Source organism: Euleptes europaea, chromosome 11 (genome assembly GCF_029931775.1).
Source record: "Euleptes europaea isolate rEulEur1 chromosome 11, rEulEur1.hap1, whole genome shotgun sequence".
Taxonomy (NCBI): domain Eukaryota; kingdom Metazoa; phylum Chordata; class Lepidosauria; order Squamata; family Sphaerodactylidae; genus Euleptes; species Euleptes europaea.
Window position 1 is genome coordinate 11,124,408 of NC_079322.1, and position 14,772 is coordinate 11,139,179.

General features: G+C 42.7%; 1 protein-coding gene across 1 annotated transcript in view; it reads left to right on the top strand.

Annotated features, from left to right (window-relative positions):
* The window catches only part of DDC (dopa decarboxylase), a 65,221-nt gene that overhangs the window by 43,545 nt on the left and 6,904 nt on the right, over positions 1-14,772 (top strand). Inside the window, exons 11-13 of the mRNA XM_056857243.1 lie at positions 4,946-4,965; positions 5,863-5,961; positions 13,417-13,518. Coding sequence (XP_056713221.1) covers positions 4,946-4,965; positions 5,863-5,961; positions 13,417-13,518 — 221 coding nt within the window. The remainder of the gene's footprint in view (positions 1-4,945; positions 4,966-5,862; positions 5,962-13,416; positions 13,519-14,772) is intronic.

Here is a 14,772-nt window from a genome sequence, read left to right on the forward strand (position 1 = left end):
TGGAACCTCAGTGTTGGGGGAGGGGAGATCCTGCTTCCCCCCAGCACTGTCTTCTGGAGGTGAAATGGCCAGGGGAGGGCTGATTTTCACACAACTGAAAAGGTGCAGAAAACCAGCATTTGATGCAAATGCAGCCCCACAACAGGGCAAAAAAGTGCCTGCCAGAGTTGTTTCAGCTCAGAAAAATGGGGTGGAGGGTGGGGAAGCTGGAACCCATTCTCCCCCGGCACTCAAGAAGCAGGTGAGTGCTACAGCACTCATAGGCACCATATGGTGATAGATGGCTGGCCCAATGGTGTTTGGTGCCCTAGGCAAATTATGACTTAGACACCCTCTTTCTTCCAGACTTTAAAAATCTTTACTCCTTTTATAATCGGCAAATTCTGAAATAAGAAAAGCATCTTTGGTAAGACCATCATTTTGATAACTGAAATCCGTCCCCATAATGATAACGGCATCTTTTCCCAGTGCTTAAAATCTTTAATAATTTGTTGCCATATTTTTACATAATTATTCTGAAATAAATTAAGATTATTTGGCGTTAGCCATATTCCTAAATACCTAACTTTAGAATCGATAATAAATCCTGTTTTACTAATTAAATCTGCTTGTTGTGGCAGAGTCATATTTTTTACCAAAATCTTGGTTTTGTTCCTATTTATTTTAAATGTCTTTTAATAGGTCTTTTTTTTCAAGCATTGAAATACTTTACTTGGGATATAATAGGAAGATTTTGAAATAAGAATAACAGTCTTGGTAGTATGTTCATTTGTATTGTCGAAATGCAACCAAGTAGGGAAATCTTTTTATTTGTCCATATCAACATATCTTTCTTTATTGCTTCCCATAGTTTAGTGTAATTTTTGGTAATCAAATCCTTATTCTTAATAGACATCCAAATTCCCAAGTATTTTACTTTGTTTTCTCCCATCCTGTCATGTCTGTAAATTCATGTTGCTCTGCTGCCGAAAGATTTTTAAAAATTGTTTGTGTTTTCTCTTGGTTAATCTTGAATCCTGAAACCTCACTATAAGAGTCCAAAATTTCCTTCAAGTTTTTTGCATACATATTGGGATCATCTAAAATCAACAAAAGGTCGTCTGCAAATGCTCTCAATTTAAATTCATGTTTATTTATTTTTAACCCATGAACCTCCTCTGATTCACGAATTTTACAACATAGGGTTTCCAAGACTAATATAAACAATAAAGGAGAAAGTGGACATCCTTGTCTTGTCCCTTTTTGTATACTACCGTTTCCTGACATTGATTCATTGACCAATATTTTAGCTTGTTGCTTTGTATAAATTGCATCAATGCCCCTTCTGAATCTTTCACCAAAGTTCATTTTGTCCAGGATTTTTTTCATGAAGTCCCAAGAAACCATATCAAATGCTTTCTCAGCATCAAGAAAAACAAAAGCAGCTTTGTGTTGAGCATTATGATCATAATACTCCAGAGAGTTTAAAAGTATCCTAAGATTGTCTTTAATTTGTCTTCCTTGGACAAAACCCGCTTGGTCTTCATGAATCAAGTCCTTAATCAGTATTTTAATTCTAGTCGATAAAACAGAGGCATATATCTTGTAATCAACATTTAAAAGTGAAATTGGCCTATCATTGGTTACTTTCTCAGGGTCTCTTCCAGTTTTATGAATCAGTGAAATGAAAGCATGTGTCCATGTTTCAGGAACCAAGACTGTATCCAATATCGTATTACAAACCATCAAAAGTGGATTCAACAGATGCGATTTAAATGTTCGATAAAACAAAGCAGTTATACCATCTGGTCCGGGGGTTTTATTAGTTTTTTGTTTAACAAAGGCCTCTTTTAAGGAAATTGGTGCATCTATAAGTTCTTGTTGGGCTGATGATAATTTTTTAAGACTTACAGCATGTAAACATTTTTCCATCTTCTTATTTGATATATCATCTTTGTGATAAAGTTTGGCATAAAAAGATACAAATTCCTTCTGTATATCTGTCGTGATATAAATTGGTCCCCTTGGAGTTTGTATTTGGGCTATAATTTTTTTTTTAAAAGAGTCTCTCAGTTGGCTTGCCAAAAAATTTCCTGGTCAATTTGCATGTTCAAAGTATTTTTGTTTGGCATATTTTAAATTTCAATTAATCTCTTCTGAAACTACCAAATTTAATTGATGTTAAAGAGTATTTCCCCCCCATAATACTGTGTTTCTCTGGGTCTCTTGAACCTCCATAAGAAGGTCTTTTTCCAACTTTTGTAAATCCCACAGTATATTGTTAGTTAATTGCATCTGCTGTTTTTTCCATGCCGTATTTTTCTGAGACATAAAGCCTCTAATCACTGCTTTAAAGGCATCCCAGACTGTATTTAAGGTAGTTTCTCCATTCGTGTTTATTTCAAAAAAGTCTTTGATAAGAGTAAATAATTCAGTTTGAACTTTCTCATCTTTCAAGAGTCCATCATTCAGTCTCCATCTAAATGCTTGTCTATTGTTCCATTCAAAGGAGACCAGGTTATGGTCGGAAAAGGTCCGACCATTATACGTACTTTACACAGCTGTGTAAAAATTGCTTTACTTGCCCAGATCATATCTATTCTGGAGTGTGAGTCATGCCTTGCTGAATAAAAAGTAAATTCTTTAGCCATGGTGTTCATTGTTCTCCAAATGTCTTGAAGTTCAAATTCTTCTATCAATTGAAAAAATGTTTTTGGAAGGCTTCCTTCTTTGTCATCCTTAGCTTTAGTTTTCTTGTCCAAAACAGGAAGGGTAACTCCATTAAAGTTTTGTTTTAGCAAATTGTGATGGCCAATGGCTATATACAATAAAAATTTCTTCTTCTTCACCTCTCTAATTTGGCACCCCTTAAAGCACTGGTTCCCAACCAGGGGTCCGCGAGAATTAAATTAAGGTCCGCGAAACAAAGTTATAAACCCATAATAAATTAATATTTTCAATTAAAAGTTCTCTATTATAAAAATATATATTCAAATATTATTCTAAGTTTAATGTTTAACTAACAGTTATGATTAAAGTTTATTTTCAAATTCTCGGAATTTTTATTTTGAACCTTTGGGTCCCTGCACCGAACAAAAAAGTCCTAGTGGTCCCTGGTCAAAAAAAGGTTGGGAACCACTGCCTTAAAGCCTGGCACCCCGGGTGACCCTCTTGTTCACTTATAGGGTCAGGCTGGCCCAGGGGGCATCCCTGATTTAGACTTATGGCAGGGATCTGCTGTTTGTCAATATTATACTATACACTCCACAAGCGCTTGAGATAAACAAATAAATAACACAGGTGGGCCATTATTCTCTCATGGTATTAAAAACCCAACCCTGTGCCTATCTGACCGTTTGAATGAGTTCTTGTAAACATCTTTACTTGGGGAAAAGGTTAGTGTTTAATTCATCCTAGCCCCTTCAGTAACGGTTCCTTTCAATCTATATACCTTGTGATGAGAGATGGGAAACATCTACAAAGCCAGAAGAGCTTCCTGAGTATGGCGGCAGGATCTGATTTTAGATGCGAGATAATTGGACAAAGTAACTGTGTTGAAAGCCGTTTAGTCTGTCACTCCAGATCGTCAACAAAAGTGGGGGACGCCGGTTGTCAGCCTGCCTGCGCGATGTAATTTTGTAATTGCCTAGCAATTAACTCTGTTTAGGAGGGGGATAAAAATCCATATTTTGTCTGGGACTATAATTTTGTGTCAATTTGCATTCTCACGTCAGGGAAATTGTACTTGGCTTCCTGGCGGCCCAAAGATAACTGTCATTTGGCAGCACGGGAAGGATGCTCCTTTAGATGGTATTATAGATGCTACATGTGCTAGCTTGTCCAGGCTACCCAGAGATGTCAGCCTAAAGCATATAATCATGGTACCAAGTACTAACAGCTGATTGCATTAGGCCGTAAAGCTTGTTTCCAAGGCAGTACTAGTAGATAATTAGATGCCCACTATGGCAACATGCAATTAGTTACCCCACTGCCTGTTGCCACAATAGTTTGTTCCAACCTGGCAGCCACTATAAAAGAGCCCTTGTCCGGGAGATGGAACAGCAGTTTTCAGCTACTTGTGTGAGGTTCTGGAACAAATTTATTTGCACTAATTCAACTAGGGAGCATTTAAAATCAATGGATAACTGGAACTAATATGAATACAGGACTGCATAGAGGGTGAATTACATGTTACCTTTGCAGATATACGATCCCAACTCCATAATTTGCTAACAAGCAATGTGGGAGCATTTATGGGGAGGGGTCAATAAGGGGAAGAAGGGGGGTACTGAAGATTATCCCTTGCTAATGCCCCAGCTACTTTCTCCCATCCAGTCTTACTTCAGAGGGAGGAAGGAACAAGCCGGAGGGGGATTTGTGGGTGGGAATTCCTTAACAAACTATTACTTAATAATGGGGAGGGGGAAACAAAGTGAATTTGGTACTTGGACTCCAGATGCAATGAAAGATGGGCCTGCAATCTCCTGAAAATCGGCTGGGTTAGGCTATTCCTGGGATGCTTCAATTATGCCGAATTCTTACATGCTTGTGTGGCATCAATCATACAAATACCTGTGTTTCTCCATGTGTGTATGTGTAGCCTCCAGTTGGCCCTGGTTTCCTACCAGAGGTGCACTTAGCAAAATGCACAAGAGCGAGTTCATTGCAAGTGAACCAGTTGTACATTATTCCCTACACGGAGAACACTGTTGTACAGGAAATAATGCTTTCCGCATAGGAGTTTTGATCAGTGTGGAGCAGCTCTTAAAGGCTATTAAGTGCAAAAGGCCTTGCAAGGAATCAGTGGGGGAACATCCAAATGACCTTCCTTGGGATGAGCACACCACATTTCACATGGCTGTCTGCCAGCCCAGCCGCGTCAAGGATTGAGCTGCCTGAAGAGAGGCATACTAGTGACTGTCTGTTTAAACATGTCATCACATTACCTTTTTTTTTTAACTTGCAGGACTTATCACAGATTATAGGGTAAGTATCCCGATGACACCACATCAGAATAATTCAGGTGTCACTGAACTGGATTCAGTTTGTCCCACCTCCACCTAGGGTTGGTAACCTCCAGGTACTAGCTGGAGATCTCCTGCTGTTACAACTGATGTCCTGCTGACAGAGATCAGTTCCCCTGGAGAAAATGGCCACTTTGTCAACTGGACTCTATGGCATTGAAGTCCCTCCCCTCCCCTAACCCCACCCTCTCAGGCTCCGCCCAAAAAACCTCCCTCCAGTGGCAAAGAGGGACCTGGCAACCCTACCTCCACCTCTTGTTGCAGCCTAGTGAGCAATTCAAACTGCTGACCCTGGGGGGTTGAGAGGGAACCCCCCCCCCCCGAGAACAGCACTAGGAGGTGAAGTGGGGCTTGCAATAGGAGGGGAGAAACCATGAAAGTCACTCCACTCTGCTGCAGGCCATCAAGAAATACTTCATGGATAGGGTTACCAACCTCCAGGTACTAGCTGGAGATCTCCTGCTATTACAACTGATCTCCAGCCGACAGAGATCAGTTCACCTGGAGAAAATGGCCGCTTTGGCAATGGGACTCTATGGCATTGAATCCCTCCCCTCCCCAAACCCCGTCCTCCTCAGGCTCTGCCCCAAAAACCTCCCGCTGGTGGCGAAGAGGGACCTGGCAACCCTTCTCATGGATCCAACCCACTGTAAATAGTAGGAAGGGAGTTGATTATCCACACATTTATGTGTTAGGAAGGTGGAATCAGGCACAGCATTTGGCTACTTGACAACTGCAGCATTCTCCGAAACATAATTCTAGATCTCATGATTATAAAGAAATCTGAAAATGTGAGCATTTAAAAAAAATAAAAATTCCTTTATGCACTACTATTAATAGTTTGTGCTTTTATCTCCAGCATTGGCAGATCCCTCTGGGTCGGCGGTTCCGCTCCTTGAAAATGTGGTTTGTGTTTCGAATGTATGGTGTGAAAGGACTCCAGGAATACATTCGAAAGGTCAACATATTTTATATTGTTGCTGAATTCTTAGAAAGAATGTGAAAAGAAGGCGCTCTCATTTGTATTTGTGTCTACAGGCTGACAGACACACAGGCTCGCCTAAAATCACAAAGTAATGGATTATTTTTTAAAAGCTCATCACAACGTGCTTATTGCGGAGCTGTGTAACATGTGATCTCGAGGAACATGGCCCACCTACTTTGTATGACAGCCTCCAGTGCCTTGACAGTGCCTTGAGATTCAAAACAGATAAAAGGAAGAATTTCTTCATACAACGCATAGTTAAATTGTGGAACTCCCTGCCCCAGGATGTGGTGATGGCTGCCAACTTGGAAGGCTTTAAGAGGGGAGTGGACGTGTTCATGGAGGAGAGGGCTATCCATGGCTACTAGTAAAAATGGATACTAGTCATGATGCATACCTATTCTCTCTAGTATCAGAGGAACATGCCTATTATATGGGGTAGGGTTGTCAACCTCCAGGTACTAGCTGGAGATCTCCCACTATTACAACTGATCTCCAGCTGATAGAGATTAGTTCCCCTGGAAAAAACGGCCGCTTTGGCAATTGGACTCTATGGCATTGAAGTTCCTTCCCCTCCAAATCCTACCCTCCTCAGGCTCCACCCCAAAAACCTCCCGCCGGTGGCAAAGCAGGACCTGGCAACCCTAATATGAGGTGCTATGGGACATAGGTAGGATAATGCTGCTGCAGTTGTCTTGTTTGTGGTCTTTCTAGAGGCACCTGGTTGGCCACTGTGTGAACGGACTGCTGGACTTGACGGGCCTTGGTCTGATCCAGCAGGGCCTTTCTTATGTTCTTATGACAAGTCTCCTGTTTTTGCCACCTGCCCAGGATTGCAAAAATAGGGAATTGTCAAAGGTCTGGCCGGCCACAATATGTGGGTGGGGAACTGAGTTTAGCTTGGTGGGTCAAGCAGACCTCATTTGTTGGGAAAGGACACAGTAGGCATGTTCTTCCATGCTTAGGGAAGAAAAATAGAGTGGGTACGGAATCAAATACTGTTTGAGAGGGAAAAATGGTGTGGAATCTTTCCTTTTCTAAATGTTTTGGGGTTGGATGCAGAGGAAGTTGTCTGTTAATGGATGGGACTTCCCTGAGCAGAACAGAACTCTTCTGCCTCCTCACTCCTGTTGCAGCCTGCTGATCTCCCCAAAATGTTGCTCCAAGGTGGCAGGAGACCATTTTGAGGATCTCAATGAGAACAGCAGGCGGGAAAGGCAGAAATGTTCAATTTCACTAAGAGAAGCATCTTGCATTACAAGGAAACAAACTTTGGATCCAACCCAATGGAAGTTATTTATTTAGAAAATTTACAGTGAAATCCTGAAAAGAGTTTCCTTCTTCTAAGCCCACAGACTTCAATAGATTTGGAAAGGTATAACTCTGCTAGCCCGTACCCAGGCTAGCCCAATCTTGTCAGATCTCAGAAGCTAAGCAGGGTTGGCTGGTTAGTATTTGGATGGGAGATCGCAAGGTAGTCCAGGGCTGCTACTCAGAGGCAGACAATGGCAAATCAGCTTGATTCATCTCTTGCCTTGAAAACCCCACAGGGTCACCGTAAGTCAGCTGCAACTTGATGTCACTTTCCAGCACTGCCACCAACCTCTGCTCAGGATGGTACAGCTTGAAATGTATCTTATTACTCTGCTCAGCCAAATTTGATGTCTTCTTTCTGCATAAAGAGCCTTCTTCCAATTTAAGTGGCTCTTCTACCATCAGCTATATAGAGCCACCATTGGTGGAAAAGCCATGTAAGTCAGAGGGATACTCTTCAGGGTGGAGGAAGATTTCAAACTTAGTTGAGCAGAATGGTATGATACATGCCACAGAATATGAGCCAGTATGTGCACAAGCAATAGTGATCTTCTCGAGGGAAGAAGAAGGGTTAGTTTTTATATGTCGACTTTCTCTACCACTTAAGGAAGATTCAAACCAGCTTACAACCATCGTCCCTTCCCCTCATCAGACACCCTGTGAGGCATGTGGAGCTGAGAGAACTCTAAGAGAACTGTGTCTTGCCCAAGGTCACCCAGCTGGCTTCATGTGTTAGGAGCGGGAAAACCAACCCAGTTCACCAGATTAGTGTCCGCCACTCATGTGGAGGAGTGGGGAATCAAACCCAGTTCTCCAGATCAGAGTCCACTGCTCCAAAGCGCTTACACATATATCAAAAGCAAGCCCATATGGCAACAGATACAGGGTTGATAATTAAAACCATGTGCCAAACGCGTTTCACCCGTCAGGCCACCCTCAGTGGTCTAATACAGCATATTTTGCACACATAACATTTCAAATACAAATATAATCATTTAGTGCCAGCCCAGGTATGTATTACAAGATGTAATCCAAATGAGTGTTGCTAAACTATATTTAGAAATGGATAAGCACACCTCCAAGGAGTGTAGTTAAAATAATTCTTTCTGGACCGGGCTAGCATAACATTCAGACTGTGCACATCATTATCAACCAAAAGTAGGGTTGCCGGGTCCCTCTTTGCCACCAGAGGGAGGTTTTCAGGGCGGAGCCTGAGGAGGGCGGGGTTTGGGGAGGGGAGGGACTTCAGTGCCACAGACTCCAATTGCCAAAGCGGCCCTTTTCTCCAGGGGAACTGATCTCTATCAGCTGGAGATCAGTTGTAATAGCATGAGATCTCCATTTAGTACTTGGAAGTTGGCAACCCTAACCAAAAGTGGAAGTGTTGAAATATATAACTGGGCTGACACTAAATGATTATATTTGTATCTGAAATTTTATGTGTGCAAAATATGCTGTATTAGACCACTGAGGAAGTCTGAGCGCTGAAACGCATTGTCATGTGGTTTTAATTATGTGTTGCCATAAGGGCTTGTTTTTAATATATGCACATATATTTCATTGTTTTATTTAGGTCTTGTTTAGGGTTGCCAACCTCCAGGTACTAGCTGGAGATCTCCTCCTATTTCAACTGATCTCCAGCCGATAGAGATCAGTTCACCTGGAGAAAATGGCCACTTTGGCAACTGGACTCTATGGCATTGAAGTCCCTCCCCTCCCCAAACTCCGCCCTTCTCAGGCTCCGCCCCGAAAACCTCCTGCCGGTGGCGAAGAGGGACCTGGCAACCCTAGTCTTGTTTCACCTTACCCTTTGGGTACCCAACTTTGTTTTCAGGTTGGGTCTCCCGCCCCCTTTGTTTCATCTAGAACTCCAGCCCCACCTGGAGATTAGCCACCACAGGTGGGGCAGGCATGGGCTGTTGCACTGTGTATTTTTATTTGGAACGTTGAAAATGATACAATTAGGTCAGCTCCATAAGCCTGCATTAGGGTTGCCAGGCCCTCTTCACCACCAGCAGGAGGTTTCTTGGGCGGAGCATGAGAGGGCGGGGTTTGGGGAGGGACTTCAATGCCATAGAGTCCAATTGCCAAAGCAGCCATTTTCTCCAGGGGAACTGATCTCTATCGGCTGGACATCAGTTGCAATAGCAGGAGATCTCCAGCTAGTACCTGGAGGTTAGCAACCCTAGCCTGCATATACGCAACAACAAATTGGGTCAAACAAAGCATAGGGAGCCAACAGATTTTCTGATAGCTCTTACTTTTGTAAAAACTAGAACTCCTTGTGGAACTCTCTGTTGAACGAGACGTGGGCCTTGCAGGATTTGGTTCCATTCTGCAGGGCCTGTAAGATGGAGTTGTTCTGCCGGGCCTATGGTTGGGGGCAGCGACGGCTGTGCATCAGCTGGTCTCCCCCTTGCTGGGTCCACTTGGGGTTTGTACCTCTGTTATGGTGTCGCGTCCCCTTAGGGTTGCCAAACTCCAAGTACTAGATGGAGATCTCCTGCTATTTCCTTTCCTTTCTCCCTTAGAAGCTCTTATTTCAACTGATCTTCAGCCAATAGAGATCAGTTCATCTGGAGAAAATGGCCACTTTGGCAAATGGATTCTATGGCATTGAAGTCCCTCCCCTCCTCAAGCCCCGCCCTCCTCAGGCTCCAACCCCAAAACCTCCCACCAGTGGCAAAGAGGGACCTGGCAACCCTATGTCCCCTGCTGCCCACCCATAGGATAAGGGGGGGTCACCATCTTGTCACCATCTGTTACATTAGGATTTACACTGTTATGGTGTTTTAATCATCTCTGACATTAATATGATTTTTTAATTTTATGATTGTCAGCCGCCCTGAGTCTGACCAGGTCGGGAAAGGGCGGGTTAGAAAGCAAATAAATAAATAAATAAATTTGAGGGCATCCAATGAAGCTGATGGGCAGAGGATTCAGGATGGACAAAAGGAAATACTTCTTTACACAGCTAGTGATTAAAATGTAGTGTTTGCTGCTTGAGGATGATGTGATGGCCACAGGCATAGAAAGCTTTAAAAAGCGAGCAGACAAATTCATGGAGGAGAGGGACTATCTGTGGCTACTAGCCATGGTGATTAGAGGGAATCTCCACATTCAGAGGGAATAAACCTCTGAATCCCAGTGCTAGGTTGCAATATCAGGGAAAGGCCCAGCTTCTACTCCTTGTGTTTGGACCTCCAGAGGAACTGGTTGGTCACTGGTGTGAGATGGGATGCTGGACTAGATGGACCACTGGTCTAATCCAGCAGGGCTCTTCTTATGTTATTATGCTTACCGTTATACAAGTGTGCATGGTCTTGTCTTCTACTGTGCTCTCCTATAAACATTATGAACATAAGAAAAGCCCTGCTGGATCAGACCCAGGCCCATCAAGTCCAGCAATCTGTTCACACAGTGGCCAACCAGGTGCCTCTAGGAAGCCCACAAACAAGACGACTGCAGCAGCATTATTCTGCATGTGTCCCACAGCACCTAATATAATAGACATGCTCCTCTGATCCTGGAGAGAATAGGTATGCATTATGACTAGTATCCATTTTTATTAGTAGCCATGAATACTCTTATCCTCCATGAACATGTCTACTCCCCTCTTAACGCCTTTCAAGCTAGCAGCCATCACCACATCCTGGGGCACATCCCATCATCTCTTTGCACGGTCCTCTGGTCCCCTGCCCTACACCAAGCGCTTGGCTGTCAAGTCCCTACATTCAGGTTTTGACTCTTATAGATGGCATTTCATTCTCCCAGAGCACTCTATTGCTGTTCGGAATGTCACCATTATTCAACAAAAGTGTTATGGCTGCTGACTTAGATGTTAAGTTTCACTGAATAAAATGGGATTGGCCTCAGAGTCAACAAACACATGCAGTCTATGGAGAAAGCCTACACTGTGAAATAAAAAGTCTTTGGGGCCCTCTAGTGGTTTCATTAAATACTGCTCATTATAGATTTAATAATAATAATAACCTATCTTTTAAAATGTCAAGAAAGTATTTTTGAATTTAAAAATGCAATTTTTATAAGATTTATTTCGCAATGGTTTAAATACTCTGTTGGAAAAATACAGAATCAGACATTTTGGATTTTGGTAGCAATTTTGATTTTCTGAATAAATTAAAGTGTGTCTCTCTGTGTGTGTGTGCTGTCAAGTCACAGCCAATTTATGGTGACCCTGTAGGATTTTCAAGGCAAGAGACGTTTGGAGGTAGTTTACCATTGCCTGCCTCTGCGTGGCCTGAGAGAGTTCGGAGGGAACTGTGACTGGCCCAAGGTCACCCAACAGGCTTCATGTGAAGAAGTGGGGGAATCAAACCTGGTTCTCCAGATTAGAGTCCAAAGCTCTTAACCACTACACCCTGCTGGCTCTAAGCAAATTAATACCAGGAGCCAAATATTTAAATTACTGTCTCTAACTTTTCAGGATAAAAAATTAAATTAAAAATAGTGGAAATGTTGCCATTCTAAACTCGAATCAAGCCTCGAGATTTATACCATACTAATAATCTAATAGCCCTGACCTGGATGGCCCTGGCTAGCCCTATCTCGTCAGATCTCGGAAGCTAAGCAGGGTCGGTCCTGGTTAGTGCTATGCAGAGGCAGGCAATGGCAAACCACCTCTGAACATCTCTTGCTTTGCAAACCCTACGGGGTCTCTATAAATCGGCTGGGACGTGATGGCACTTTCCACTACCACTAATAATCTAATATTGCACGAGCAGAATTCATACACAGCACTGTAAAGTGCAAGAGTGCCTGTTTCTTTAGGCCTGGCTGTTGATGTGCCACAAACTGATCACAAAAATATGTGGGAAAGCAGGACAGTAACCATTATTCTGGGCCTGGTAACTTTAATGGATTTCTTTGCAAGGCTGAATTTCTGTAATCTGTTTGTGGGCTAGATGCACTGTTTTGTTTTTTGCTTTTGAAACTAGGAGCTAGGCTTGCCAAGTCCCTTAGCTCCACCGGCGGGAGCTTTGTGGGGCCGTGTTTGCGGTGTGCAATGTGCGCATGTGCCTGGCACGGCATGTGCATGCACCCCACGCAACACGTCTACATCACTTCTGGATTTACACTCTAGCAATCTTGGCCGAAACCCTATGGTTTCCATAGAGTTTTAGCCAAGGTTGCCAGAGCATCCACATTGCTTCCGGGTAAACCTGAAAGTGGCGTGCGTGCAGCGTGCGTGCACGCAATGCCCGCCGGCCTCAGCTAGTCGGTGGGCAGCCCGGTGGATTGGCGGGATTTTACCCGCCACCACCGGGCACTTGGCAATCCTACTAGGGGCCCCTGTTCAAGATGGGACTAAGATCATATGACAGTCACACTTTAACTTTTGAAGACATGAAGCTGCCTTATACTGAATCAGTGGAAAAGAACAAGAGTCCAGTAGCACCTTAAAGACTAACAAAATTTCTGGCAGTGTACAAGCTTCCGTGAGTCACAGCTCACTTCTTCAGATGCAGCTAGAATGTGAGTCCATCTATCCTTAAGTAGAGAATAGTGAATTAGGACACCCAATGGCAATAGCATGTAAATGGTATATCTGTATATCACACCTAACACAGTTATGCCTGCTAATGTCATTTACTTGCTTTTGACATTTACGTGTTATTGCCATTGGGTGTCCTCATTCATTCTTCTCTACTTAAGGATAGAAGGACTCGCATTCTAGCTGTATCTGAAGAAGTGAGCTGTGACTCACAAAAGCTCATACCCTGCCAGAAATTTTGTTAGGCTTTAAGGTGCTACTGGACTCCTACTCTTTTCTACTGCTAGTGACAGACTAACACGGCTACCCATTGTGATTCATACTGAATCAGACCATCACTCCATCAAAGTCAGTATTGTCTGGCAGCGGCTCTCTAGAGTCTCAGGTAGGGGTCTTTCACATACTACTTGTTCCTTTTAAGTGGAGATGCCGGGGATTGAACCTGGGACCTTCTGTGTGCCAAGTAGACGCTCTACCACTGAGCCACAGCCCCTCCACTAACACTCTGAACCACTGCAGTCCTAAGCAGAGTTACACCGTTCTGTGTCTATTTGAAGCCTATAATGGATGTATTAAATAACTTCTGCTTATCATTTCAGCATGTTAAACTAGCCCACGAATTTAAGGACCTGGTGCTTCATGACGATCGGTTTGAGATTTGTGCTGATGTTGTATTGGGACTGGTGTGCTTCCGACTGAAGGTAAACGTTTTATTTCTTATAGTGTGGGATGGATATTGTTGTGATCTAACACCTTTTTTCTAATTTTAACATTTTAAAATTTAAATTATGGGCAAGTCAGACTATATTAGGAAACAACACATGCTAAAGGGGGCAGCTTGCTTTTTATAACTTCCTAGGGACACTATCGTACAACAAACAAACATTTGGACTTATTAGAAAAATGAAGAAAATGTGCAATTCACTGAAGGGGCCTTGATATTCTGGCACCAATTAAATGTTTGGTGGGGGAGAGTTTTGCAATAAAAAAATTGTCCATGTCTTAAATTTTCATTAAAGGGCTATAATGAATTTTGTTAGCATTCTTGAGATCCCAGAGACCTTGTTTTGTGGGGAAAGTTGGCCTTGGAATATTTTAATAAGCTTCTTTTATTTTAATATAAAAGAATATTTTAATAAGCTTCAATTTGGCTTCTTTTGAAATCCCTCAGATCTTTTGCTGGGCAGGGACCCCCACATCGAAAACAGAACCTTGCTTTAGGTGAAGTTTGATAGATATGAGTGGTTCAGAACCTGGGAGACCCAGGAAATTGATATTAATGATAATTAGGCTTCTCCTGTGGCTTTGGGACACAGGGTAGCCAAAGGTGATTGAGCCTGCACCCATTAATGGCAGTTCTTCCAGTGCTCTTAGGGAAATTACCAGCTTTTTTTCATACTGATCATCAGCTGCTAAGACAAGGGAAACAAAACGTAACTCTTAGCCACATTAACCCTCCAGATTGCTTTCTCTGACATTTGGAAAGATAATACTGTGCGATATCAAGAGATCATTAGCTTACCGCTTCAGCAAATGCCTGAAGTGATATGCCGAGCCTTAAGGGGTGCGATTAAGCAGGAGAAAACAGTTTACTAAAAAGCAAAGAAATTGAGAAAATTAACCTTTGGATGGCCCCTCATTACCATGTGGAGCAGCCATTTCTCTTTCTGGCATGCTTCATGGCCTTCTCCCACACTGCATGCTGTACAATTTCAAGGAAAAACAATTAGAAAAAAAAATTACTTCAAAAAGAGAAGCTTCTTTTAAAACAACAACAACATACCAATTCTTAATATTATGCTCGAGAAGTTATTCAGAATGCAGGGACAGAGCTATACACAACAAGGGGCACAGAGCTGCTGTTGAAAACAGCAGTCCAGTGTTGAGTTTCCCTCATCCTTAATGTCTTTTACAATTAACCCTGCTCTCTGATATCATTTTGCTGTGACCCGCTC